At 38.2% G+C, this 26,569-nt stretch overlaps 1 protein-coding gene across 4 annotated transcripts; it reads left to right on the top strand.

Annotated features, from left to right (window-relative positions):
• Positions 1 to 751: 751 nt before the first annotated feature.
• On the top strand, positions 752 to 24,085 carry usp10 (ubiquitin specific peptidase 10). Of its 4 annotated transcripts, none has more exons than XM_014972985.2 (15): positions 752 to 1,008; positions 7,609 to 7,677; positions 7,889 to 7,934; positions 8,289 to 8,348; positions 11,135 to 12,358; positions 15,739 to 15,830; positions 15,949 to 16,058; positions 16,148 to 16,206; positions 16,300 to 16,403; positions 16,770 to 16,869; positions 17,890 to 18,067; positions 18,745 to 18,910; positions 19,892 to 20,036; positions 20,269 to 20,334; positions 21,073 to 24,085. In XM_014972985.2, exons 1-15 carry the CDS (start codon positions 988 to 990, stop codon positions 21,258 to 21,260), a joined length of 2,628 nt encoding a protein of 875 aa, XP_014828471.2. In that variant the 5' UTR covers positions 752 to 987; the 3' UTR covers positions 21,261 to 24,085. The 4 variants fall into 4 exon arrangements, with proteins under 4 accessions (XP_014828471.2, XP_014828465.2, XP_014828485.2 ...); XM_014972979.2 differs by having other exon boundaries at positions 11,132 to 12,358; XM_014972999.2 differs by lacking the exon at positions 8,289 to 8,348.
• Positions 24,086 to 26,569: the final 2,484 nt, after the last annotated feature.

Raw genomic sequence — 26,569 nt, 5'->3', positions numbered from 1 at the left:
TGTTTGCAGGTCCTTTAGGCAAACATTGCAGACTGGGTTTGGTCAATAGCAATGGCATCATAGGAGTTATTTTAATGGTTGGATGTTGAAATACTTATATCACAGGGGCATGTTTTAATTTTTTGATTTTTGTGGAATTTAATTCCACAAAAAACTATTATGTGACAAATACCTAAATCAGACTTCAGCTCCACTCCTTTCTTTTGTTTTGGTGAATTTCAGTGACTGTGTTAAATCTCCATGTGCAGTCTCAAATAGTTACTTTAACACTTAAGGTACTGCTTTTTCTTTGGATGAAGACAACATTTATAGATCTATGAATGATGCATCATTTATTGCAAATACCTTATGTGAACAACAAGAACTAAAAACATTTAAGTTTGCATCTAACTATCAGTGTAAACAGTTTGTGTAAGAGTAAAAGACAAAAGGGTATCCAAACCGGTTTTGTCCAAGGGGCCTACATCTTCCTAAATCCAGGCCTGGTGAATGTAAAATGCTGACTTGTCAACCTCTGGGTAGCATTTTCGCTTATATTTGGTGAATGCAGTGAGTACACAAAGTAAAATCAGCTCTTATTTTGTTTTCAAAACTTCTTTATTGTGTTCTAAATCTAATTACACCAACCTGTGAGTTTTTCCAACTTTATGCTATCACTAACACTAGCCGTCAGTTATTGATGCCAGTGACAAAACATTAAAGCTTTTATTTTGAAAGTTGGAGTCAACCATCGCCGGAAGAATTTGGCGTTACTCTCAGGCTCACGCTGCCACTACAACCGACGGAAATGGCGGTGACGGCCAGGCGAGCAGCGTGAAGTGCTGATGCATTACATGGATCAAAAAACCCCGACCGCTAGTATATTGTTGGACAATTGACAATGACGTCGAAGTAGAGCACCGCTTGTAGTTGTCATTACAAACTCATAAAACCTCCCCGGGGAAGTTTTCATCTCGTCGGCGGAGGAGTGAAAATCTCACCGGGAGCATGGCTTCTTCCAGCACTCAGGTAGCTAAGCTAGTTAGCTCAATTTAGCCAGTGCAACAACAACAACTCCAGATGGATTTAGTGTTTACCGTTATATAGAGGCTTACAAATGTATTCCGTTTGTATTAGATTCGGAACAAATGCTTTAAGAGAGGATATTATTTTTTTAGTTAGTTTGGTGTTGTCGTTTAAAACATTAAAGTAGTCGTGTCATTGAAATTGTTAGTACAGAAAAGTGCTTGCTAATGCCCCCCAAACCCCCTGCAGCCTCATTGAAACACAGGCAGCATGGCAACGCTGGCTAACAGGCCCCATGTTCCTCCATTCAAAAGAGCCAGCGGTGGTCTTGGCTGCTACTGTAAAAGATATGACATCCATTTTTTAACCGAATGGGACACAAACGCATGTAATCTTAACACGGAGTTATTTTATTGTTAAATCGTCTAAGTGTCAGCAGTTATTTATTAGGAGAAAAGTGACCGAAAATTGCTGCGTGTTTGCATGGCCCACCTGCTCAGTAGTGACACGGGCCTTGTTCTGTGTTTTATTTTCTAATCATTCACACTTCATAAAATGTTATATATATATATTTATATATATATTTTTTACTTCAGTTAAACAGTCTTTTCGCATATTATGTTGCATGCCAGCGGTTGCTGTTTCTTTATCGTAAGCGTGATGAAACATTTTCGATCAGATTTAGCTGTTAGCTCGCTAACATATTTGCACAGGTGGTGTGCTGTCAGCTCCTTAGCTTAATGCTGTGCGACAGCGTGGGCTTCGCCTTCTCTGCCATTTATCCTAGAAAGAAATAAACTGAAACTAGATCAAACTTGTACGCATCTGTATGTTTTGCAAAGCAAACACTCTGCAAGTGATCTGTCTTAGTGACTTAGCAAGTTTGGAGACATTACTGTGGAAGCCAGCCGTCATGTGAGAAGGCCCATTTTGAGGAATGCAGCCAGTTACTTGCAGAGTCTATTGAGTATTTTGTTGTTCTGACAGCGATGTAAATTAAAAAGCTGAGTTTTTCTGTTGTATTTTCAACAATTGAGTAGCACATAAACTGAAGAAAAAACTTCAGCGAAGGCTGAATTTGTGCATGCTTACACTTCTTTTCCTTCCCCCAAAACTAAGGCTTTCTATTGGATAACTGTTTAGTGAAGTGAAAGTTAAACTTAAACTCTCCTTTCTGCTTTTGTGTAGTTGCTCTGTAAAAGTATTTCCCAATCTTGCACACTCTGATACACACAGAATGCTAATTTTTTGCTTCATAGGAATGACATGGATTGCCTAACAGAAGTGTTTAAATGGTTAGTATTAGACACCGAATATTAGCTATGTCATTCCCTCTAATTAATTGGCAACCACAAGTCTATAGTTTCATTGCTCTATTCAATTATTTGTATGCATAAATTAGGAGAAATATTTCTGACTAAACGATTTGAAAACATCACACATTTCTTTGTGAACAAATAAAAACAGTTAAAAGGTAAACGAGATGCTGGAAGTTTGATAGTTTTAGCTTTGAAAGGGATTGTTGAGGATTTTATGGGTTTTTGTGTGTGTGTGTGTGTTCTGTGAGGAAAAAGGTAAACACGTTCATTTTACAAGCAACCAAACAAGAGGCAGAACAAGATCTACTGCACCAGCAGCAAACAAGTCTCACGCTTTTGGGATGAAACTTAGCAAACAGGTCATGCTGGAAAGTCTGAACAATACATTTTACCTCCAGTTGGTTAAAGCAGATTTAGTTAAGCTTACTGCAATTTATCTTTATGGATTGTCTTGCAAACAAGAGCTAGACAAAGGTTCAGAATCTTAATTATTCGTGACGGTCATTTAAGACACGCTTTACAAGTTATGTTGAATAATATTTAGTTAAATTAGTTTTTGTGTTCTTTCTAAAATTGTCCCTAGTGGAAAAAGCCTAACATCTCATTGCCTTTAAAGCTTATTGGTTTAGCTTTAGCTTGTAGACAGCTCAGCATTTACTCTCTCTGCAGCTGCGACATGTTGTGGTTTTGTGCTTCCTCACTTTAAAAACTATGGATTCCAAATAGGTGACATAGCTGTAGCTTATTTACATCAGCTAATCCACACATCATAGCATTTGAATTAGTTTGTTTTTCTTTTAGATATTTTTACCTTGATGATAACTCAGTGCATCATCAGTATGTTACCCAAAGCTAATCACATTATGTGCAACACAAAATGTTAATCATCTTCAACTCTGTCCTCAGATCGTTTTCAGAATAAGTTTTAAATATTAGTTATGTTGTCTGAAAGGTAACCATTAGTTTTGTCTTAACAGATCAAAGTATTCACATTTTACACAATAGGTTTAAAAAATGTTGGGATCTTTTTAGTGTTTTTAATTTTAAAACCACAATTTTTTAAACACTTTTTCTTTAAATTAGTCTTTAAAGAAATAGTGGGCTTTTTTAATAGGTGCAAGCTTATTTAAAACCACAGTTCTTAGTGTGTAGGTCACTTAGTTTAATCAGGAATATTTCACTGGCGAGATGAGACAATCGTGCGAAAAGCTCAGTCCGGTCAGTTCTGTAATAATTGTACTTGACAAACATTATCAGTGGTTGTGGATTAAATATTTGATACATTATTGTTCTGTTATCACTCAAGTATTGTAGGTATCTGGTTGTTGGAGGAAATCATTTCAGTTCTATTCGAAGCAAGAAATTTATTTCCTACCAAAACTCTTTTTACCATCCTTCTGTTTTTTTTTAATGCCTGAACTTTAAAAACAGTTTCACCAAGTGTCAATTCATAGGAGAACTCAATAAAGTTTTCTGTACGTTACATCCTCTGACAAACTCATCGTTATTTGTGCTGCTAAAATGATAGAGATTGACATGTTGCCACAGTTTATGGCTCACTCACAGAAAGAAGCAAAGCAACATTCTTTCTGTTGTGAGCGAATGAGCCGTCGTGAGGCCTTTGGATTACAGCTGCCTGTTTGTCACTTGGACTGCCATTTCAGCAATGTGGGCCCTCGCGTGGGGGGCGTGTTTGCAAAGAGTTACATGTGCTTGAGCTGCACTTTCTTTTCTCTGTGCCTCCCCTTTTCACGTTTCACCGTTTATTGCTGTGGGAGGATTAAGGGCCTGTTTAGTGAGTTCATTTCACCTGTTCTTAGTTGCTTTGTTTCCCCATGTCCTCTTGGCCATTTGAATTACCACAGTGTGTTGTTTCCTCTTAAAGTTATGGGGATTATCTGTGAAGGGATTAACACAAGTTAATAAAATGATTTGATTAAAATGTTCATGTTACAATAATAGAAAATGGTATAGTCAAAGGATTCTGTTGGGTAGGCATTTTATTTTTCCTCTTAATCTGTAGCTTCCTAAAGCTTTATGCCTGAACTTTCAAAAGCTTTTTTTTTAATATATATATATTTTGTGCAATAATCTCAGTGCTTATCTCTCACCTTTAGTGGTTTGGATTCCATTTGCAGAAAACTGGTTGAATCTTGTGAATGTATTAACACAATTCTAAACTTATGCCAAAACTATTAAAATGTCAATCGTACTCTTCTGTTTCGTGTAGTTTGAAGTTGTTGGTCACAAAGTTTTCTCTGGTTGCACACACTAAAAAGTACTGCCCCTCCCCCACTTGTTGCTATGCACTTTCAGTCATCTGGAAGTATTTAAATTTAGAAAAATAGTCATAGTTTATAAATTAAGATGATTACCTTATCTCTTAATTAAGGTCACGCCTTTTTTAATCTGAAGTTTACAAGCTGTAATTTTTTAATCATGCCAGTTACCCAAATAATGTCTGATGAATTAAGTAGCTAACATAAGCTAATATTGGAGCAAAACAGCAAAAAAAAAAAAGTATATAATTTTAGAATTAAAACATACCTCTATATGTAAAACGGGTGTTCTGTTTTATTAAGTTTAAGTAACAATATCAAAAATAGGTATTGCGCTTTTTAGCGTTTAATTTGGTTGCTTTTTACAGCAATTGCAATAATTGTTGCTTTTTTGTTTAAAAACAGTTACCTCATATTATACTTTAATTATAGAACCCAATTCAGTAACAACATGAAACTGAGATCATACAATGAAAATTTCACCTCAGCCTTTTCCTAATGACACTGTTACTCAACTAGAAGAGTGGTTGTGTTGCAACATGTCCAGAGGTTAGTTTGTCTAAAGCATCAAATCTTCTTCGAATTGCTTGTTTGAACTGTTTTTCAAACAGGCACTTAAGTTGAAACATTATCTGCTTAAAGGTGCTTCACATTTCCCAATTTCACATTATTGAGAAATCCCTTGAAAATAGTCAGCAGTAAATCTGATTACCTACACCATCTTGTCTGTAATGTTATTGGTATTAAATACAGTGACAAAGTTGATATGAACCAGAATAATATGGTCACCTAAGCTTATTTTTGTATATTTGTTTATTGGTTGATCCATGCTGGGGTGACTGTCTGTATGTTATATCTTATAATATTTTTTTTGTGAGAATCTTTCTGTAGTTGGTAAAAGTTAGCACACGTTGCTAAGTACCATGCAGGTATTCTAGATGGCAAAAATCTATATTTAATTTACTGTAAATTTATGCTTTTATACACATCATGTCCTAAAATACTGTTAAGATTCCTCTAAAGCTGAAGATTAAATGCTTAAACGCCATCACTTAATATCAGCTTATTCAACAGGACTTTATCTTGTGCATCCTGTAGTTGTGCCTGAATCATAACTGGGTTAAAGGTGCTTTCAGTATTAGGGTAACCAATCTCCCATGCAAATGCTGAAAACCAACTAGGGCTGAAACGATTCCTCGAATGATTCGAGTACCTCGATTACTAAAATTCCTCGAGGAAAATTTACCTGCCTCGAAGCTTCGTTAATTGATGTTTTATTAGTTAGCGCACCGTGTTCCGGCCGGGACTTCATTTGCGTTGCGCGGAGCTCTCACTTCCGCCTCTGAGTTGTTGACAAAAGCTAAGTCTCAGCAGCATAAAGTCCAATCTTCAAGATTGGCCCGTGGGGATTTTATTGATTGATGATAATGCCCGACTTTTTATCATTTTTGGGGAACCAATAAGCATCCTTAAAATGACTGGGGGAATGCCTGGAGTACGGCAGCATTTCTCCTCCGGGGCTGCTGGTTGAAAGCGAACGGCGGGAAGAGCGCTGAGGTGAGCGGATAGCCTGAACAGGGCGGGCGGCTGAGTAGCTGATCTTTACCGTGTAAATGTAGCTTTACCGACGAACCGCACAATAAATTTCATATCCCGGTCTGAAGAAACGGGTGGCGGAGCGCATCGTACATGGCTGGTAGATGAGTTTCTGAGTGTGACCAGTGAAGGTGTCGTAAATATCCCGTATTGCTTCCCCCGTGTTCGTCCCCCGGTCTAACGGTTCGTCAGTCCGCTGGTCTATTTCCTCCCCTCCACCCCATGTTCGTTCATTCGCCCTCTCCTCCCACTCCAAGCGGCATTTCCCGTATTTTCAAACCCAAAGCGTGACAGGTTAGGTGGCAAGGTGAGTTTAATTAATCTATTAAACTCACTGAAGATGAATACATAAACTAAAAGCTGGATTGTAGACATTTTTTATAAGCATATTTGTGAGCCTGCCTCTTTGTTATTAAATTCAATATAATTTCAGATTTTTCTATAACTTTTCTTCTGGTTAACTTAGAAAGTGAGCTATTATTGTTACAGGTTAGTTTTCTAAACTACTGTAAACTACTAACTGTTAGGGATGCTCAAATATGAAAAATTGGACTGATATTGATATCTGATAGTAACACCGGTATTATGCCAGATTTACCAATATTTCATTTTATTTTATTTTTTTAATCCGATTACTCGATTAATCGTAAGAATAATCGATAGATTACTCGATTACTAAAATATTCGTTTACAACAGCCCTAAAACCAACACATAATTTTTGTTGTCCTTATCAATAGTGTCACAGCCAGTAGTTACTTTCAAGGTTCGTAAAGTAATTGGACTTGAATCTTGTGCGTTTCTGAGAATAGCACAAGTTTTTCATTTGCAAGCAAGCAGCCCTGCTGTTATCTTAACTAACTGCTGATTCATCTTGTAATTATTGACAGTGTGTTGCTGTTGTAAAGTATTTGGTGAGTTAGCCTTTGTTCAGTAGAACACATTTCACGTCCAAAGAGATTTGTCTGAAAATTTTTCTGCCAAAAGTCAATAAATTGACCAGGAGTCCCATCTTTCGCCTGTGTGAGAGACGAGTTTGTTCTGACTGCGGCTCATCTGGAGTCCGTTTGATGTGGGCTCATGGTTTATGTATGACTGTGACTCATCATTTTATGATTTGATTTAATGACTACAGGTTTTGCTGAATGATGACAGACTTTGTAACAATCTAATCACCTGATATTAAGCAATAACAATTCAAGTGATTCCTAGTGACTAGGGCTGAAATTATCAGATGGTTTGCAAATTATTAGCACTTTTCCTTGAACTGATATTTTAAACATCCCTCCTGTTCTGTTTTAAGAAACTTGTTTTTTTTTTTTAATTAGTCAATTTAGATTTTTGTTACAAATATGTTTAGATAGCGGGATATAAATCTCAACTAATAGTTCTGTTGATTTTTCTTCCATAGTATATCTTTGGGGAGTTCAGCCCTGATGAGATCAATCAGTTTTTTGTGACTCCTCGATTTTATGTTGAGGTAAGAGCAAATAACCTGTTTTAAATTAATGTTTAAATTGTGCACAATTTTAAAATGAACACTATTTAATTGCAATAATATTGTAATAATTGCTGATGTTTTTAATTAGCATTTTCTGATCTGCTACTAGTTTTTTTCTGTCATGTACAAAATATTCTTGAATTTCTTTGATTTCCTTTTAATTCACGTCTTTTTGTTTTACTTTTTACAGCTTCCTCCATTCAATGACAAAGTTCAGTGTGTCAGTCAGTCTTCAGGTATGTAACTTTTCATGTAATACTTGATGTTTACATACATTTTTTCTTGGAAGTTGCAGGATCTAAATATTTACTCCGTAGTCAAAAGTTGTCTTTCTTTTAGCTGAAATGTATGTTTTTAAATTGTTTAAGATTGAAGCTCAGGCTTCATAATTTTTCTTTTCCTGATTTTGTACATCCGATACTCATAGTCTGGAGTAGATTGTCAATAGTTCAATAATTTTTTAGCATAAACAGTTTATTTCTAGACGTTTTGGACCACCAAATTAAAAATGTTACAGCAGCCACCTTTATTTCAGCGCTGACCATTTGCACATAACATTTGCCTCATCTTGATTTGTATTGATTATTTAGGAAGTTACTGCACTCCTGCTGTGCCATTTATTATGGAGTCTATGGGACTGCAGGTTTGCGGTGAGTTAAAAGGGCTCACACCCTGTGGCTTGACTGGTTGTTGTACGTTGTCTGTAAGAACTAAAAGTCCAGGTTTCAAAAACTGGTGGCTTTCTAAACTGTGCATCTTTATCCTTTCTCTTGCCTGTCGGTAAACTCTGTAGAGCTTTGCATGCTCAAGATACCTAAAGTATCTTCTGTTGCATTTAATGCATTTTTGCACCACCGCAGGGCTCCAGATTAACTGAAATAAAATTGAACTTTGATATGATTTAACAATCAGCTTATTTACTAAGGGCATAGTGATGGTTTCTGGGGATGCTAACATTCGTCTCTAAAGGAATCCCTGAATTCTTACAGTTTTACAACTGAATGCAGTTTACTCTAATGAAGAATGATTCAACACTAACTGAATATCCTCTAATCCTTACAGAGAAGGTATCTGCTCTTTAATGCCCTCTTAACTCTTGCAAAAATATTAATTTATATTTAGTGACCTACAAGCTGATGAGTCACTTGAATGAGTTTCTGATTTGCTTTTACTAATTTTTCCTGTTTATATTCACCCTTGCACCTCTTGCTGCACAATGATTCTTATTTGCAGGAAAGTTGTTTGTGCATTATGTACAGTTACTTAAAAACTGTTTTACATTGCTGCTTGAGTTTGTGTTTGAAAATGGTGTTTAGAAGTATTTAAAGACTCGATGTACTTTTTAAATGAGCTATTATTTAAAATATTTTTTTTTCTTTCTGCAGCCAACAAGATAGATATTGAAAGAATTACTCCAGCATAATTTCACTGTGTTTAAATTAAGCAAACAATAAGGTCATTTAGTACCCATAATAACTTTCGTACGCAATTTTACAAGGGTTGCCACTAATTGACATGACACCGGCTCCGCCCCCATGCTGACTTAGAGCAATCCTCCCCCAATCATTTCAGGGCACTTGTCAGCAACTGACCAATCAGGATTCTAATTGCAGTACTCCGACAATATCAACAGTATTTATCATAGAAAACACGCTGGGGTCAGAGAGATTTTGAGGAAAATAATAGATAATCATGGTCCCAGTTGTCAGTGGGTAATAAGCATTCCCGACAGCTTTTACCCAGAACGTGTAGAGGGCGGAATACAATTTATTACATTTCCAAAACCAAAAAGGAGTCTGGAGTAACGCAAGAAATGGATCATGGACTGAAACTACCAAGTTAGTCAGCACCATGAAGGTAACTGGTAGTAAACATCCCAGTTTTTGTCATAACGACACTTACTGATAGCTCCATGCTAACGACTCCTTGCAAACGGCTCAGAGCTGACGACTCACCGCTCCGTGCTGACGACTGACGGCTAAGCATCAAATAAACACAACACAGTTAAATTAAAACAACAATGCAATAATACAATAATCTACACTACGTGCAAAGTGCGTCCCACAGCGTTCACACTCACATACAACCAGACTTTGTGTCCCTTATTTTTCCTCTGGGGCTTTATCGTTGATTTCGCTGTTATTTCCCACTGATAACCAGATAGACCTGACGTAGGACTAATTGGAGAATTCTCTTGACTACCGTATTTGCCTCAGTGTTGGTTTATAAGACAAAAATGACTCAAAAAATGTCTCGGGTAACACTTTGAGGTCCGTTAGTCTGCCATAATAACAGTTGGCTTGTTGGAGGACAGCTCTACTTCCGCAAGGGGGCGGGGCCAGGGCTGCCATCATGTCAGTTGTGGAGGGTACTGTATCTATGAAACATATCAGGGATCCACACGTAGATGAACATGTTAGCCCTAAATAGTGTGTAAGTTTCCTATTAACCTGAAAGTTGTTGTGATATGAAACATTTTATAATTACTTCAGAAATTGTATGTCTTTATTATACTTTTCACTTCCTGAGGTTGACAGGTTTTTTTTTGTTTTGTTTTGTTTTTTTTACCTATCCAATGCATGCTGAGCCTTGGATGTTAGTAGGTTATAGACGACTAGTCTATAAACAAAACACAAGAGTAGATAGAAATATCCACTTATTGTCCCACAGTAGGGAAATACCTGTAAACTCTAATGAGGGAGACCCTCCAAACCTCTGGATTTAGGCAAGCTGGTTTAAAGTTTTCATGTGTCGATATACAAGACATATCTGTTGAAACAAACAAAAATGTTTGGCTTGTGTTCCACCGTTTACTATGGTAGCTGGAGCCTGCATTAGCAAGAGCTAATGCAATATCAAAATAAACTGGAAGACAATAGATGGATGTTTAGAGTGACAGTGAAACATTTTAGTAGCAAGTCATTGTAGCACACCATTCTAATATATTTGAGATAGGGCTGGACAATATAGTTGAAAAACTTATTACGATATAAGTATTTCATATCAGTCTATCGATAATTATTATTATTTTTTTGTTTGTACTATCTGAAATACTTCCAAACTGGTGCCACGACTTCTCCTGTTTTATCCACAGTTTTTACTCCATGCTGCCGTTTTATTTTTAAGCAGTTATGAGGCACAGTGGCAAAAATTTAAATTGCTGCTGTGTAAGTTACTCAACAAGTTGTTGCTAGGTAACCAAAGAGTGAGTGAGTTGCCAGGTAACCAAAGAGTGAGTGAGTTTGTTGATTCCACCAACCTGGATTAGCTGGTCGTGAGAGGTTGAGCAGCTAAAGACTTCAGTGAACATTTAAATATTGAATATTCTATCAGCTGTATTATTGATTGATATATTTTTAAATAGCAATATGGAAAGTATTTTTGACAAACTAATAATGGTGATTTGTATTCTTAATTGACATGTTTCCTGCAGCAGAAGACTATCAGCACATTGAGTTTGGGGTTGACGAGGTGATGGATTCCAAGCCGGTTAGAGCAAGCGACCCTTTATACAGGGTGTCGAGCAACCTCAACCCACAGGCCCCGGAGTTCATCCTGGGCTGCCAGGCGGCTCCGAAGGCTCAGCAGGCGGCCCCTCCGGTGGCTGACGTCCCTGACGGAAGCCACTTCAACTCGCTGGACGGGCCGGACTCTGAGGCGTCAGCCCTGGACAATCACCAGTCCTGCCAGGACATGGACGGACTCCCCGGCAGCCTGGGACAGCGAGAGAGAAAGAAAAAGAAAAAGCGGCCGCCTGGGTACTACAACTACCTGGACCCGTCAGCTGGTGAAAGCGCCAGCAGCGCTGTTGCAGCTGATGGTGCTCCGGTAACGGCACTGGTGAATGGACACGCACTTGGGGGCTCACACCACAGTTCTGAGGATGTGGACAGTAAGGCATTGTTAGCAGATGAACTTTGCACCCCTGCACCTGCTTCCAATGCAACATCAACAGCATCTGTGTTTGCCCCCACATCCACTGCCAATCAGAGGACTTGTGATAGCCCTGAGGACTCTTCTTTAGACTTAACAGGTGGAGCTGCCTCTTTATCCGACGGTAACAATGCAACTTCCTCCTCTTCGTCCTCCTCTCAAAGCAGAGAGATGACGGAGGGATCAAGGACTGCAGATCAGCAGCTGGATCATTTGGCTCCACAGAGCCCTGAACTGTCAGACGCCCCACACAGCCCCCACTCCAAATCCCCTCTTCCTCCCTCAGCTGTTGCGGCCGCCCCCTCGGCCTTGACTTCCACTACGACTACTGAACTAGAGGGAACTCGGGCAGCAGACACCGGAGTGGCCAATGGGCTAGAAGAGCCCAGTACTCTTGTCAGTTCAGATGGACACAAAGAAGACTGTGACAGTGGGGAGCAGGGCCAGCCTCTCAGCCCAGACTCTGTGACCCAGCCTTTAGTAACAGAGCAGGCGAACTCTCCTGCAGTTGCTGCTGCGCCCACTGCCCATCTTCCCAAATCCTGGGCTAGCCTGTTCCACAACTCAAAGCCTCTGCCTGGCAGCCCTCAGGCCTTTGTAGAGGTGAAAAATATTGTGGAAGCTGCTTCCCCCTCCCCTGCAATGCCAGAGCAACCTGAGAAGGTTGGGGAGATTAAGGAAGGTCCTGTCCATGTATCGGAAGATCCAATGGCTCCAAAACTTGCAGGTATTTTGTGCAAGGAAAAAAAATAGAGGGAGGAAAAAAAAAAACAGTTCTCATATTGTTCCATATTCTTTATCTTAATATTATGCATATTTGTTACAGTCCAGTTCTTCCCTAGCTCCTTTGAAACAATGTCAAATATGACTGTAGATGAGGATACTAACTGGTTTCTCTCAAAATCTGCGTTTTAATTTACATCTGAGGTGAAATTACTATGCCACAGCTAAAGAAACGAACACTAGATGGCAGCACTGTCAGCTACATGTTTTTTGGATAAGTCATGAGTTATATTTGTAACCCAGTTTGGACATTAGAAGTAGGTCAGGAGTGCCTTCTGGGCCTCACCCTGTGAGCATATAAGAGCTTCCACACTGCTTTGGCAAAGGTCGATAAATTCTCAGTGGTCTGGTAGCATTTTGTCCTATTATCTCAAACACTTCTTTTTAAACCATTTGTCTCTGTGGCCTTTATTATAGCACTAAACTATAGATTAGTTTCAGGTTCTTTAAATGCAACTGGATGTGATTAATGGGTAATTAAAAATAATTTCTGAAACAATATCAACATTTCTTTATGGCCAGTGGCTGATATTTACCAATATTTATACTATTTGTATTTTCCTACCTTTTTAACACTTTAAAAATACAACCACAATGCTGAAATTGCTTCTTTGCTTCAGTTAAACTTTCCATAATCATGCATGGCTTCACTATCAGTCACACACAGGGCCAACCCCCTCCTGAAACACAAACGGCAGCAAGATGGACGTAAAAACTCGATTACCAACATCGGCCCATATCAATAAAGATTTGTTAAAGAATAACTTAACATTGGTCAACACAGAAACTGGTGCCAGTATTTTGTGCATCTCTTGTAGCAAAGTAATGTGGTCTGTAGTAAGCTTTATTGATCCAAATAGGAATGTTTGCTTTGCAGACAACAATCCAGTGCACTTAATAGAAACACATTTAATGACACTGTTCTTAAAATAGAAATAAATGAACTTTGAACATGAATACACTTTTACTTATAAAGGTATTAAAGGGAAAGTTCACCTCGGGCCTTACACGGTCAGCTGAATCTTCACATTTTAAGAATGCTGAGCATTTGGATTGAGTTATAGTGACTCAACGACGATTCTCTTCAAATTACAAGTGTTGCAAGTTGCACATGATTTGATTTCAGTTCCTTTTTAATTGCAGAGCTTATAAAATAGCAAATCTTCGATAAAAAGATTGTTCTTATTAGAACTGAAGTGTAAACTGTACAAATATTTCCAACTCTACCAGTCTAAGGAAATATATTTTGTACCGCTTTCAATGCCATGGACTTTTTTTTTTTAATAAGATTTTCTCTAATGAAAGTCAATTATAAATGATTGCAGTATGAAAATATCTACATTGTCTTAATTAATTCTAAACTAATAATGGGGAACTGAGCTGCCATCTAGTCATTTTTGGAACAGAGTTGATATTGTTGAAGTTTGTCCCTTGAATTTAGTTGAACAGGTATCTGGAGAAACTCACTCTAGCAGTGCAGACAAAGATCTGGTCAGTGCAAATATATTTTTGCAACACTTCTGTTAAATGTCTCTCTTGTTGAAGAACAACCAGAGTCTGGATGTTAGGTTGCAATAGGGTCTGATTAATCGCTGGAGCGACATAACTACAACAGAGATTTTGAGTGTCCAAGAGCTCCTACTTATAGTAACATGTTTAACATGGAAATGTTTTGTATTGCCATCACATCTTTTTATCCATGCAGAGTGGGATTATCTTTGCTTTGCAGTCATCGGTCTACAGCAAAGCGTTTTAAAACACTGGAGACGTGTTGCATAAGGTCGATCATGAGTTCTTGTTGTTTTGTTTTTTGCAGGCATGTTGTTGCCGCTAATGGGATTATAGGCAGCTGGAACCCCTTGCATAAAGTTTGTTTTAGTGTGTTCGTTTTTATTACTTTGTCTTTTTGTGTTTTCTTTTTTTTTTTTTTTACTCTGGGGGGGAAGCAAATCTGGTTGTAATTCACCAACATGTAACCACAGACCAGCTGTTTGTAGACTCGACACAGCTGGTTTAAATGTTACATAAATTCACAATTTAGTTTTCTCAGCACAGACTGCAACTTCAGGATGATTCAGCAGAAATTAGAAGACATGAATTACTCCACTTTAGGATATAATTAGATTCACTTTGCCAGTGTGTAGAGCTTAAGTTATAACAGATTAATTGTAGATATGCACAATATATTAGCACTGGTATCAATCCAATTTAACATGTCTGTATTTGTCCCAAAAGTACAACAGGGGTGAAATTATTAACTCATGTTTTATTTGCATCTTGTTGCTATGTGCGTTTTGGGAGGAGGAAGGGATTGTGGGGTGTCTTAATTGAAGCAGAGAAGCAAAGTCGACTTTGTGGTTTTTTGATTCTGTCAAAATGGGATGGAAATGCATTCGTGTAATATCAGGAAATGTTGGTTATCAGGTACAACAACATTTCTAGATGGTGAGATCTGCCCAGACTTCCATATCAGGGCATCCCTAATCAATGAAGCTACTTACATGGGTCAGGTTAAAATCAGTCATCTATCCCAAAATGTTTCTAATACTGTGCAGCCCTAAAGTAAATGCTTATAAAGCACAGTATCAAAGTTTTACAGTCTAGAACAGATGTCTGATATTTTAACAATCCAAAGAGAGCCGCAAATGTTAAACTCAGTTTTGAAAAGACAGCTTTCTTTTTTTGATAATTATCTTACTACATGAAATTCATGTAATTTTGAAAGATATATCTAAAAAAGAACTTATGACAAAAAATAGATTTAAAAAACATAACTGGTACTTTGTCATTCTGTTGTAGATGTTCAATGCCATTTCTTTGAAAAACTGGGAAAACTACTAAGATATGCATTTGTTAATATATTTATTTTGGAAAAACACAAATTATTTTTTAGCCAGAATTTTAGAGATCCCGCTTGCAGACCCTGGTTTTAGAAAATAGTTAGTTTTTCCCTTTTTATATATGCTGTCTGATGTGTTTACTGCTAATTTCACCTGAACCGTTGCTGATTTTAGTTTGTACATTTGTTGTAAAATCCATCCACGTTACCATGGAGGCTGTGTTTTTTTTTCAATGACAGTCCTCCTTCCTAGGCGTGGTACAGAAAACTCTTGCTCTTATTCAGATGGTCTCTGCTGATGCTGTCGCCGGAGCCGAGAATAAGAAAGGAAACATTTGTTTACAAATGAAAATATTATTCCAGTGAAGTATGATGTAATTCCAAGTTTACCTCATGGTCTGATAACATGACGTTGAATGTTTTAGGTTGGTTGTAGTTTTCTGAAACTGCTTGTTGAAAAATATTGTCTCTGTTTGAATCCCCAGAAATTATTGAGAATGTGAAGTTGATACATAAACCAGTGTCTTTGCAGCCGAGGGGGCTGATCAACAAGGGGAACTGGTGCTATATCAATGCCGTATCCTTTCTCTACTTTTTTTTAATTATTTTTTTAATGTCCCTAGTTTTCTATTAGCAGTATTTTTTTCTGCTTCTTGCTCTTCAGTCTGTTTATCTCCCTGACTCTGAGCTCTCAGACCCTTCAGGCCCTGATCGCCTGCCCGCCCATGTATCACCTGATGAAGTCCATTCCTCTGCACAGTGAAACACAGAGAACATGCACCTCCACACCCATGATAGACAACTTGTAAGACCATCTTCTGCAAATTGAGTTTTTTGTGGTTTGTAAATGTCATCTTCTTTGAAGTCTCATTGTTTGTTTTTTTTCTCTGACAGTGTTAGGCTGGTGAATGAGTTCAACAACATGCCTGTGCCATCGAAAACCAAACAGCAAAGTAAGATTTTAGCCAGTGCAAATGTAAAGTTTGTATCATTTTGCATTAAGTATCGCTGATGTGTTTTTTTTCCTCTATTCGGTGTATTTACAGCTGTTGGTGATAAGGTTGTAAAAGATATTCGACCTGGTGTACCTTTTGAGCCAACGTACATCTACAAACTCCTGACTCTCATCAAGTCAAGCCTCTCTGAGAAGGTGAGATAAGATGGATTTGGCTCTGCTGCATATTTACTGCGAAGCAATGTGTCAAAGTTTGATTTTTAATTATTGCATTTGGTCTGGAACAGGCAGTACTTAAGGTGTTCTGTTGCAGAGACGCAGTTTCTTGTAATTGGAAAAATAGAGAGTCTTCATTACACAAGCTGACTCAAAAGCAGGGCGTCACAGATTGCTCATCTTTTGATGTTTAATGACTATGTCCACCTCCTATCCGTTTACCTCAATAAATTAGTGTGCGCACATTGTGGTTTTCATTATTTGAAATTTGTTAGCAGGTATTTTCAGTGGCTTTTTTTCTTTTTAATTAATGATTGAGTCCTTCATTTCCTTTTAATTTTTAAGGGCCGACAAGAGGACGCGGAGGAGTATCTCGGGTTTACCCTCAACGGACTCCACGAGGAGATGCTGGCATTGAAAAAGCTAATCTTGCCTCAGGAAGAGAGTAAGCAACTTTTGGAGCCTAACTTTTGAAGTTGGATCACAAACTTGGAGAATTTAAACAGTTTTGGTTTATTGACCTCATTCTTGAAACGTCAGTACCAGTTTGAGTGTCCAGCTGAAAGCTGTATAACTGATCAGTTAGTTTGATGGTGTATTTAAAAAAACAAACAAAAAAAGCAAAACAGGATTCAGGTAAATGATTTGTTTGTAACTTGATTGTGTTCTAGCTACAAAATACAGGGTTTCCCCCAGAAAACTTGCTAAGCCCGGTGGTCGGGGCGTCGAGTCGGTCCACCGGGGGTCCACCGTGTTTTTGTATTAAAAGATGTTAAGTTGACAGGAAATGTAAAAGTATTACTGTGTAATTATGTTACAGGAAAAGATCTCGAGTGAAATGCTATTTAAACCCACAACTAGTCTAAAAACTACAAATTTGCACTTCTGTTTAATCCAGATTAAGTCAGCGGCTCCATCAGGCCCCCAAAAACTTCAGGGGCCCCATAACCGCTAATATTTTAAAACAGACCACAGATACATAAATGTAACATTTGTTTATTGAGATGATCAATGCTGTTAAAATTGATTCAATTGTTTAGACATACATAAATTAAATTATTTTAAATTGTTTAACATTTAAATGCAAGATTTTAAGGAGCTGGCAAGTTTACGCTGTAAAACTTCAAAGAACAATATTCATAGTTAGATTGTTTTGTTACCATAGCAACAATCTGATGCTGTGAGTTTAATCTTTGAATTTACAAATGAAAAAAGAAAGTAAGAATAAGAAAAAAGTGAGCTAGAGTTCTCTCATAGGGCATCCAAGCAAGATTTATGGTTTCGCCACATTAGACTTCTTAGAAACTTCTTAGAAACCCAAGTTAACGCTGGGTTGGACGTTATAAGCTTGTTTTCTTTTATTGTTAACATTTAATCAGGTGTCTGGTTTGTAATATTTAGAATTCCCCTGTGGGGTATAATAAAGCATCTCTTATTCAGTGTTTTTTGCATCGTTTTCTTCCAGAAGCCCCCACACCCAACGGCCCGGAGTCGCAGCAAGGTGGTGAGGAAGATGGAGCCGAAAAGGAGGAAGGGAGCGAGGACGAGTGGGAACAAGTGGGTCCCCGAAACAAGACTTCAGTCACACGTCAGGCTGACTTCGTCCGCACACCCATCACTGATATTTTTGGTGGACACATCAGGTACACGAACATGTTAAGAAGCTTTTCTAATGTCTCAAACTTCTGATCTGTGGTCTGGATCTGTAGCATCCATGTTCTTTTTCACCTACACTCAAGGTGGTGTTACAAATTGCTTTGGCATCTCCAGCCTTTACTCTTAATCCTCCGTAGTTCTTTGTGGCGAGAAGTCTCGACAGCAAGACGTTAAGCTGCCCTCCACAAAACAAAAGTCTTAACTTTTGGACAAATTGGAAAGAGAAACTATCACTTTTGGCCACCCAAATGATATGTTCTGTGTAGTTCTGGTCTAACACATTTTTTGTGCACTGTTTTACTACGTCTGAAAAGATTATTTTCTCAGAAACGGTTGTGTGGCCAAAGAGAGACAGAATTCAGGAGGGTTTTTATCAGACGTACTTTACACACCAACTCAGCTTGGCTGCAATCCACGGGTCCTTTAATGCATCAGTGGGAGTAATTGGTTTGTCTTGAGTTGCTGCAACACTTATTAAACTACTATCCACAAAATGTCTAAGCCACTATAAAAAAATAATAATGTTTTACCTTATAAATACCAGTATTACAGGAAGCGTTTGTAGTTTTAAAATGTTTTAAAGAATATCCTGCTTTTAACATTTTCTACAACTAAACTTCAGTTATTTTGATGTAATGTGTGTCTTTTGGCATTTTCTTTACAGATCCGTGGTGTATCAGCAAAACTCTAAAGAGTCGGCCACCCTGCAGCCTTTCTTCACCCTGCAGCTCGACATCCAGTCTGAGAAGATCCGCACAGTTCAGGAAGCTCTTGAAACGTTGGTGGCCCGGGAGTCGGTCCAAGGCTACACCTCCAAAACCAAGCAAGAGGTAGATCCACAATACTGTGGTTTATAAAACACTCAGTTGGACGTTGCAGTTGTACTTCAGTGACATCGAATCTCACAGTATTAGGTTGTACAGATAAAGGGCACAAAAGCATGTGCTGCTGTAGTTTTGGAAAGTTATGTTTTTTCCTAACAGGCTCACATGGATTGCCTTGAATTTAGTGATATATTTGTTTAAAAACATCCAACAGCATATGGTGAGTTTTTGTGCTTGGAAGTCTCATGCATTCAATGAAAATTGACATTCCCAAACTAAGAAAAAAAACTTTGTAATTTGTTGGAGGGGGGGGGGAAAAATGTATAGGTTGTCAAAAATTGTAAATAAAAAAAATTATTTCCAAAGCTACGGTATTGAGCTCAAGCTTTTGATAATAGTTCTAATAAATCAAGAAAGAACACAAAAAACTTTTCTCCTACTTCTGAGATTCTGTGAAATGTATTGCATTTATAAATTAAATGAGCTTTTATCAGGTGACTTTTCACCTGTGTATTTGTACTTAATGAGGCACTTTGAAAAGTTTTCGCCCCTAGAAGGAATTTCCTTTTACATATTTTCTAGTTGCTTTAAGCCTTTATGGACCTCACAGGTATTGCTAAAAAAAAACATTACTGCTTAACTAACTGATGGAGTGAACATCTGCATCACATCTGTTCACTGCACCACAGGCATCTTTATAGGTGTTTAAAGTTGTAAGCAGCAAATGATAAACTTTTGGATCATTTTGGACTTAAATAATTTGATCCACAACTTGCCTGTATTGGTACTTAAAAAAAAAAAAACACAACATTGAGTGATTTATGACTCCCTCCTCTTGTTCTGTACTTGAATCATTTCTCTAAAACAAAAAAAAAATCCTCTTATTCTCTTAAGCTAAGTATCCTAGCGTACCTTTAAAACTCGGATATGTTTTTTGTGCTGTACATCATGTGACTCTTTCATCTCTTTCTTTGCGTTTGCGGTCAGATTGAGATCAGTCGGAGGGTAACGTTGGAAGAGCTGCCACCTGTGCTTGTGCTCCACCTCAAGCGATTTGTCTTTGAAAAGACTGGAGGCTGCCAGAAACTCACAAAGAACATTGATTACCCCGTTGACCTGGAAATCAGCAAAGGTATGAATGGACCCGCACTCTGCAAAGCTGACTTTAATGTTTCAGAGTTTAAGTTCTGCTTATTCAGAACGTTTCTGTTTGGCCTCAAAGCTGCTGCTGTTTTTATAGAGTTGTTTCAATTTGAGCCACGAGGATAATACTGCAGCAGAGTCTGTATTTAACTGAGGTTTATGCAATTGTTTTAGCATCTTGGTCTAATCAGTAAATATGCCTGTATCAACTTTGCTTTCAGATCTCTTGTCCTCTGGAGTGCGGAGCAAAGTTTTGAAAGGCCAAAGAACTTACAGGCTCTTTGCAGGTTTGTTGGTTTTATTGTTTCGATCACATTGTTGTATTATTTGCAAAATATGTTTCTGTAAGTCACTGCTGGAGGCAATATTTACTCCCACTCTATATTAACAATGTTTAAGTGTTTTCAGCCCCCATATAACTGTTTGGAATCCTTCAAACAGCAAATTCTTACAAGCTCATCATTAAAAGAGACTGATTTCTCTGTATCAGCGTGAAAATGCACAAAGAGCAGAAGCTTCTTAAAGAGACAGAGGCCTAATTTCGAGGTGTTTCATTGTGAAGTCAAATTCCTTGACATCATGTATTATTCCTACAGTTTTTTTATGCAATTTCTAGATTGTTCTGCAAAATTACAGATAGCTGGAAAACACATACTACCCCTTTAAATGAAAATTAGTGGAAGTTGAGGACTGGATATTGAAATTGATAAAAAAAAAAAGTGTTTTGAATTGTGCAGCGCTATTAAAATACATCAACTCCTTTTTATTTCTATGAAAACTAAAAAAATTTGTCAATAGTTGATTAAACTGAAGAGGTTTAAAAATTAGCATGTTAGATAATGTCTGATCTTTGTACGACTTACAATTACATCATTCAGTAATGCACAGTATTTGTAATCTGTAGTTAATTGATGTATTTGCGCCACATCTGCTAGCAAAACATTTTTTCCTGCTTAAATTAAAAAAAAAAAAAATTAAACACTTGAACTAATCAACTGAAACTTGGATCCTGATGTTTCCCACAGTTGTTTACCACCATGGAAACAGTGCGACAGGCGGCCATTACACCACTGATGTCTTCCACATTGGTCTTAACGGCTGGCTGCGCATCGACGACCAGGCGGTGAAGGTCATCAACCAGTACCAGGTGTTGAAACAGACGGCCGAGCGCACCGCCTACCTGCTGTACTACCGCCGCGTCGACCTGCTGTAGACACCCCTTCACATCCCCCCACACACACACAATACACACACACACACACACACACCACAAACATGCTCAAAATGCACTTGCTGACAATAAAGTGCTTCTGCATACAACACAAAAACACACCAAACTAATGAACAGGAACACTGCCCGACTTGTTCTCTTGCAAGATTTTCCTCTTCTTCCCTCCTGTCCCCGCTTTCCAGAGAACCAGCTTTTCCAACGCCTTTTTCCTTGTCACCTTTTATTTTAAATTTTTTTTCAGAAGAAGAGAAGCAAGCTGCATTCACAAAGATTTCCCTGTGACTGCTCTCTCTTTTCTGTTCACCACTGCTGTTTTTTTTTTGTCATCTTTTGTTTCACTTTTGAAGCAACAAGGAAGGACTGTTGAACAGACAGACGGGTGGGGGGTGCAGGTTGGGGACCTGAGACTCTCCTTGGACTGAGCCCACAGCTTGGCTCTGATGGCGAACAGTGAACTCACACAGGAGGAACTATCAACCAGTACGCTGCGAGTGGACTGCAGGAGAAATTGTCTTCAAATAATCTTTTTTTTTTTTTTTTTTTTTTTTTTTTAAAGAAAATGACCTAAAATATCAGTGTTTGCCTTTTAGCAAAGGAGAACTGTCGGCCTAATGGTTTTGCAGCAGTTTCAAAGCTTGCTGTTTGCCCCTGTGCTTTGAAAAGGCCCAGCACCAGCAGTATCACCAGTCTCATTCTGCCCCTCCCCCTCAACAACCAGATTGTGTTCTTCTTCAGCCACCACCACCTCCTCTTCCTCCTCTTCCATGTTCTCACTTTTATGATGCTTTTAAACCTAGGTACAACTTGAGCCATAAAAAGCAGAAAGGAATAAAAAAAAGAAATGAGAGAGAGAGGTGGTGCTATGGATGGAAACAGCTTCCTTGTTTTTGAACGATCCTTGTTATGGGATTTGGGTTTAGATTTAGAATATTGTTGAGAAGAATTTATTAATGCGCTTTAGAATTTAATAACAAATGAGCTTCTGTGCACAGAGAATAAACTGATGAATACAATGTGACAGGCAAATGCATATTTTACAAATATTTAGGTTGAGATGTATTAAAAAGAGCAAATTTAAAACGAAGGAAAAACTGATCTGGTTGACAGAAAACAGTTCAGGTTCTGGTGGACTGTTGCCAGTTTTTAAACGCAGTTCCTGTTCTGGACAAGAAGCAAAAATGATCAAGACGGATTCCACTGCAAAACCTGCCCCGTTGACTTTTTTACTTTTTATTCCTTATGGGTTCTTTTTTATTTGCTTGTCAGAGGCATCCACTTGTGTGCTTGGTTTATACATGTAGTTTTGAGCCACACAAATGCTACTTTCCCCCTCAACTGTGCTGTTAGTGGGGGCTCAGTGGCGTTTTTCCCTCTCCATGTACAACTCTTAACATCACATCTCTGAAGAGTCAAAGAAATCTGAGCTTTTTCTGGGGTTTTCTTTTTGGATTCTCCAGAGAATCAGCGAGTCGTGTTGGGAAATTTAGGACTACATAAATGCTAAGTTTTGAATAGAGATCTTGGTCATGCACACAAATGGAGATCGTGTTTTTTTTTTTTTTTTTTTTTTGTTTAAATATTTTTTGGCTCTGACAAATTTAACTGTGATTTTTTTTCTTTTTGGCTTTACTAAAATGTTTTATTTTACTTTAATTTTTGTCATTAATTAGATGTTGTACTGCTCTTGCTCCCTTTAGAAAAAAAATGCTTGCATTTGGAATTGGTGTTTTCAGAGAAATTAAAGTCTAAAGCACAACAAATAAAAGAAATAATAGTTCTTTGCTTGATATTTATTTCCGTTTTTGTCTATTTTTTTTATGATCTTCACTCCAAACCCATTTCATTCCAGCCACAAGTGTCATCTTCACAGACCAACACATCAAATTTTTTTTTTCATGATTCTGGAATCCAAATGTTTCTTCTTTCATCTAGACTTGGGTTTGGACATCCATCAGTCTGCTCATGAAAGGTATATGGGCCAGGATGTTTTGCTGCAGGGTAGCATACATTTTCTGTCTTGCAGAGATGTGCATGTTTGAAATGAGTCACCAGGCCCTTTCATTTAAAGATTACACTCTTTAGATTGACTAAATTTTAATGTTTCCAAAAGCCTTTTATTGGATTTTATTTCTGCTCTGCTCGATGTTGCGTTGTAGGTTAATGAAGTCAAACATTTCCAGGTAAACCAAAGGACATTATACTGCCCCTACTGCCTTCCATCAACTGTATACTCTGACTTCCTTTCTTTTGCCTTGTCCATTCGAGGTCTTGTCTAGTCTAATTGCACACAGGAAGTGGCATGCTCTGTAAACGGTCGATCCATCTTTCACATAGTTCGGTTGTGCTGCTGGCTTTTATTTGTGCTGAAATTCAAACACTGTTTTGTGTATTAACCCTCTTTTTTTTTATTAAAAGAATGTGTCTCCGTGGGAACGTGAATTGGACACCTTGAATTTTTTTTTGTTGTACACTTGTATCTTGGTGTCTTGTTGGCTGGTTAAGAAATGTGCTGGAGAAAAGCGTCTTTTTTTTTTTTCTTTCTTTCTTTCTTTTAAATGTCTGCTCTGAACACTTTAGTCTGCTGGGAACTGTTGGGATCTTCAACCAGAAACAAACACTGTTTATTAATTTGAAGCCTTCAGCATTCTATTTTGTTTATTGTTCAATAAAGGATTGTGCAAAAAAGCAGTAAGCTAATCAAGTGTAGTCTGAAGAGTACCTGGCTTTCTTTCGACAGAAACCCTTCTGCAGCTTCTAGACCTTGGACTGGCCAACACAATGTGCACAATAAACCAAAATGTTCTAGATTCTTGGTCTACCGCACATCTTTAATTACCTTCCTCTTGTATGTGTGTGTGTAATTGTCCTTTGTTATACCTTCTCCTCCTGAAGTTGATCTGGCTGCCTCTCGGCCCGCAGTATTTGTTGAGGTTGTGGCTGAGCTCGGCTCGCTTTGCCGTAATGGGAAGCAGACCCACGACTGAAAAATTTGCAAAGTAAGGCATTTCTGTGCTACTATATTCCATAGTGGTATTCCTTCCTTGCTATAGGTGTCCCCTAAAATAAAAGCACTCGTTTTCTTTCGAGTCTACAGGCTTGGGAAGAAAATTGCATGTTGGACATGTCCAAGCCTCGTTGGATGCAACGACTGTTCTTTCCTTCATATTCGTTTATTTTTTTCCCTTTATAGGTGAAACATCCACTGGGATTTTAAACAAAGGCATCACTTCCGATGGTATACTTGGATTGTTCCAGTTATGAGGAAATATTAACATGCAGGTGTAGTCCAGTACGTTTGATTTGAAACTTTTTTGATAAACCATTCTATAGATACCTAAACCAGTGTTTCCTAACCCTGGTACTCAAAGCACGCCGTCCTGAATGTTTTAGGCGTTTCCCTCCTTTATGTGCCTGATTCAGCTGACTGCACTTCAGCAAACTGTGTGTAATTGTCTGTTAATCAGCCGTCAATTGAAATCAGCTGGGCTGAAGCAAAGAAACACCTAAAACTAGCAGGGCAGTGTGCCTCCAGGACCAGGGCTGGGGAACACTGACCTAAACTCGAACGTGGCTGTGTTGAACATTTTCCAATGAACAGCTCGTTAGCAGGCCTTTGCCAAACTTGATGGCATGCTGAAGAGGTGTTTGAGCACAGATGTATCTGAAACCTGCAGGACGGTAAATCTACAGGACTAGATCAAGCACAGTAATGATGCCTTGACATTAAAGCAAATATTGGTAGTGTGGGTAGAGTCCCAAGTCCTGCAGAATGAAGTCAGCAGAGGGACACAGAAAGTAGTCTTTTTCTGGTAGAGTTCTTCTCCGTCTTTGGACTTGATAAAACTGGACATACACCAGCAGATGACATGGTACCTATAATCTTGTCCGATTCTGGAAACCTTCACACTGGACTTCAGGCAAGTTGGATTATGTAGTCCTCCCCTTCTCCTTAAGACTCCCAAGATATGTTTTGGTCCACTGTTTCTCCTCTACTTGTACCATCTCTGGTGCAAAAGTGTCTCAACATGAGTAAAGCAGTATAGCAGTAGTTATAGTCCATCTACTAGAGAACAACTGCAGTCCATGTGTTCAGTGAACCTGGCCAAAACTATTGAATGGCTTTGGTTTACAGTCCACAGTCATATTGGTAAATAAAACTACCAGAAATATCTTCTTTGTAATGAAGATTCATGTCTTTTTATTGGACATCGGCTAACAGTTTAGGAAGCAGAAATATGATTTTTATGCAATTTTAAGCTGCAATTTCAGTTATTTTTACTGAGGTTGTGTACATGTGCCATGTAAAGACTAATTTTAGTTCTTCAGTCACGCTGGTCAAACGTTTTCCTCACCCTCGATGGATTTGTTTTATTTAATCTAGACTTCTTATATTGTAAGCTTTTTATATTCACTTTTTTTTTTACTATACACTATATGTTTATATCCTGTAGTTGAAATTATTTACATGTGGCTCTCTTTGAGGTTTTACTGATCTCTCAGTGTGGTTTTCCACTGAAAGTTAAGCGCAAACATTTGCAGATTAGGATTTTTGCGTTCAGGGTCGTTTTGAAGAGCAACTCAACCCCAAACGGCCCTTTATCACAAAACCACTCGTTCCACTCGCTGATCCAATCTCTTTCCAAAGTTTTTAAACATTTGATTGTTGCAAACCTGCATGCCAGTACTGCCTGTAAACTTCCCTAATGGAAAGCTCTTTATGGTGGAGGTTGATCTATAAAACAGAGCATTCTGGATCCCAGCTTACTATGAAGTGCTAAATAAACAAGACGAAGCTTCAGTTGCGTAACCCTTCTAGTGTCTTCAGGGCAAAGTTGTGCGTTTCCATTTAGCCTGGATTGAATTATTTATCAGGTCTGATGGAGCTGAGAAATGAGTCACTGCTCTGAGGGGGAAAAAAAAGCACCATATAATAAAATTTTTAAACAACATTTTCAACAACTGCCAAAAATCTGCTAACTCAGGACTCTCATTTGCAAATTAAGGAATTTTAGAGCTAAACAACTAAATAGGTCTGGTTGTTAAGATATATTAACCAAATATCTAAACTGTTAACTTGTTCCTGAAGTAATTTTTCTTGGACTTCTTACTTCCTCTGCATGGTCTGGTTATTTTCAATCGCATCCTCCGTCAGTTAGAGGTATGCGCGACATTTTTCTGTCACCAGGTTCTTCGCAAGTGTTAAGCCCATCCAGCTCATATGCGTTTGGTTACTTCGGAGCATATTTTGGTTGGTATGCAGCCAGGCTGCCTTTAAAGACCAAATGTGGTTT

The sequence above is a fragment of the Poecilia mexicana genome, unplaced genomic scaffold (genome assembly GCF_051168715.1).
Source record: "Poecilia mexicana isolate PSO_F unplaced genomic scaffold, ASM5116871v1 scaffold_3, whole genome shotgun sequence".
NCBI lineage: Eukaryota > Metazoa > Chordata > Actinopteri > Cyprinodontiformes > Poeciliidae > Poecilia > Poecilia mexicana.
The sequence above is the reverse complement of the archived record's forward strand: the minus strand, read 5'-3'. Positions and strand labels throughout refer to the sequence as shown.

Coding starts and splice junctions, on each gene's coding strand:
- usp10 (XM_014972979.2), top strand. CDS start 988: ATGGCTTCTTCCAGCACTCAG. Junction 16,404..16,769: donor AGTCAAGCCTCTCTGAGAAG/GTGAGATAAGAT, acceptor TTAATTTTTAAG/GGCCGACAAGAGGACGCGGA. Junction 20,335..21,072: donor AACTTACAGGCTCTTTGCAG/GTTTGTTGGTTT, acceptor TGTTTCCCACAG/TTGTTTACCACCATGGAAAC.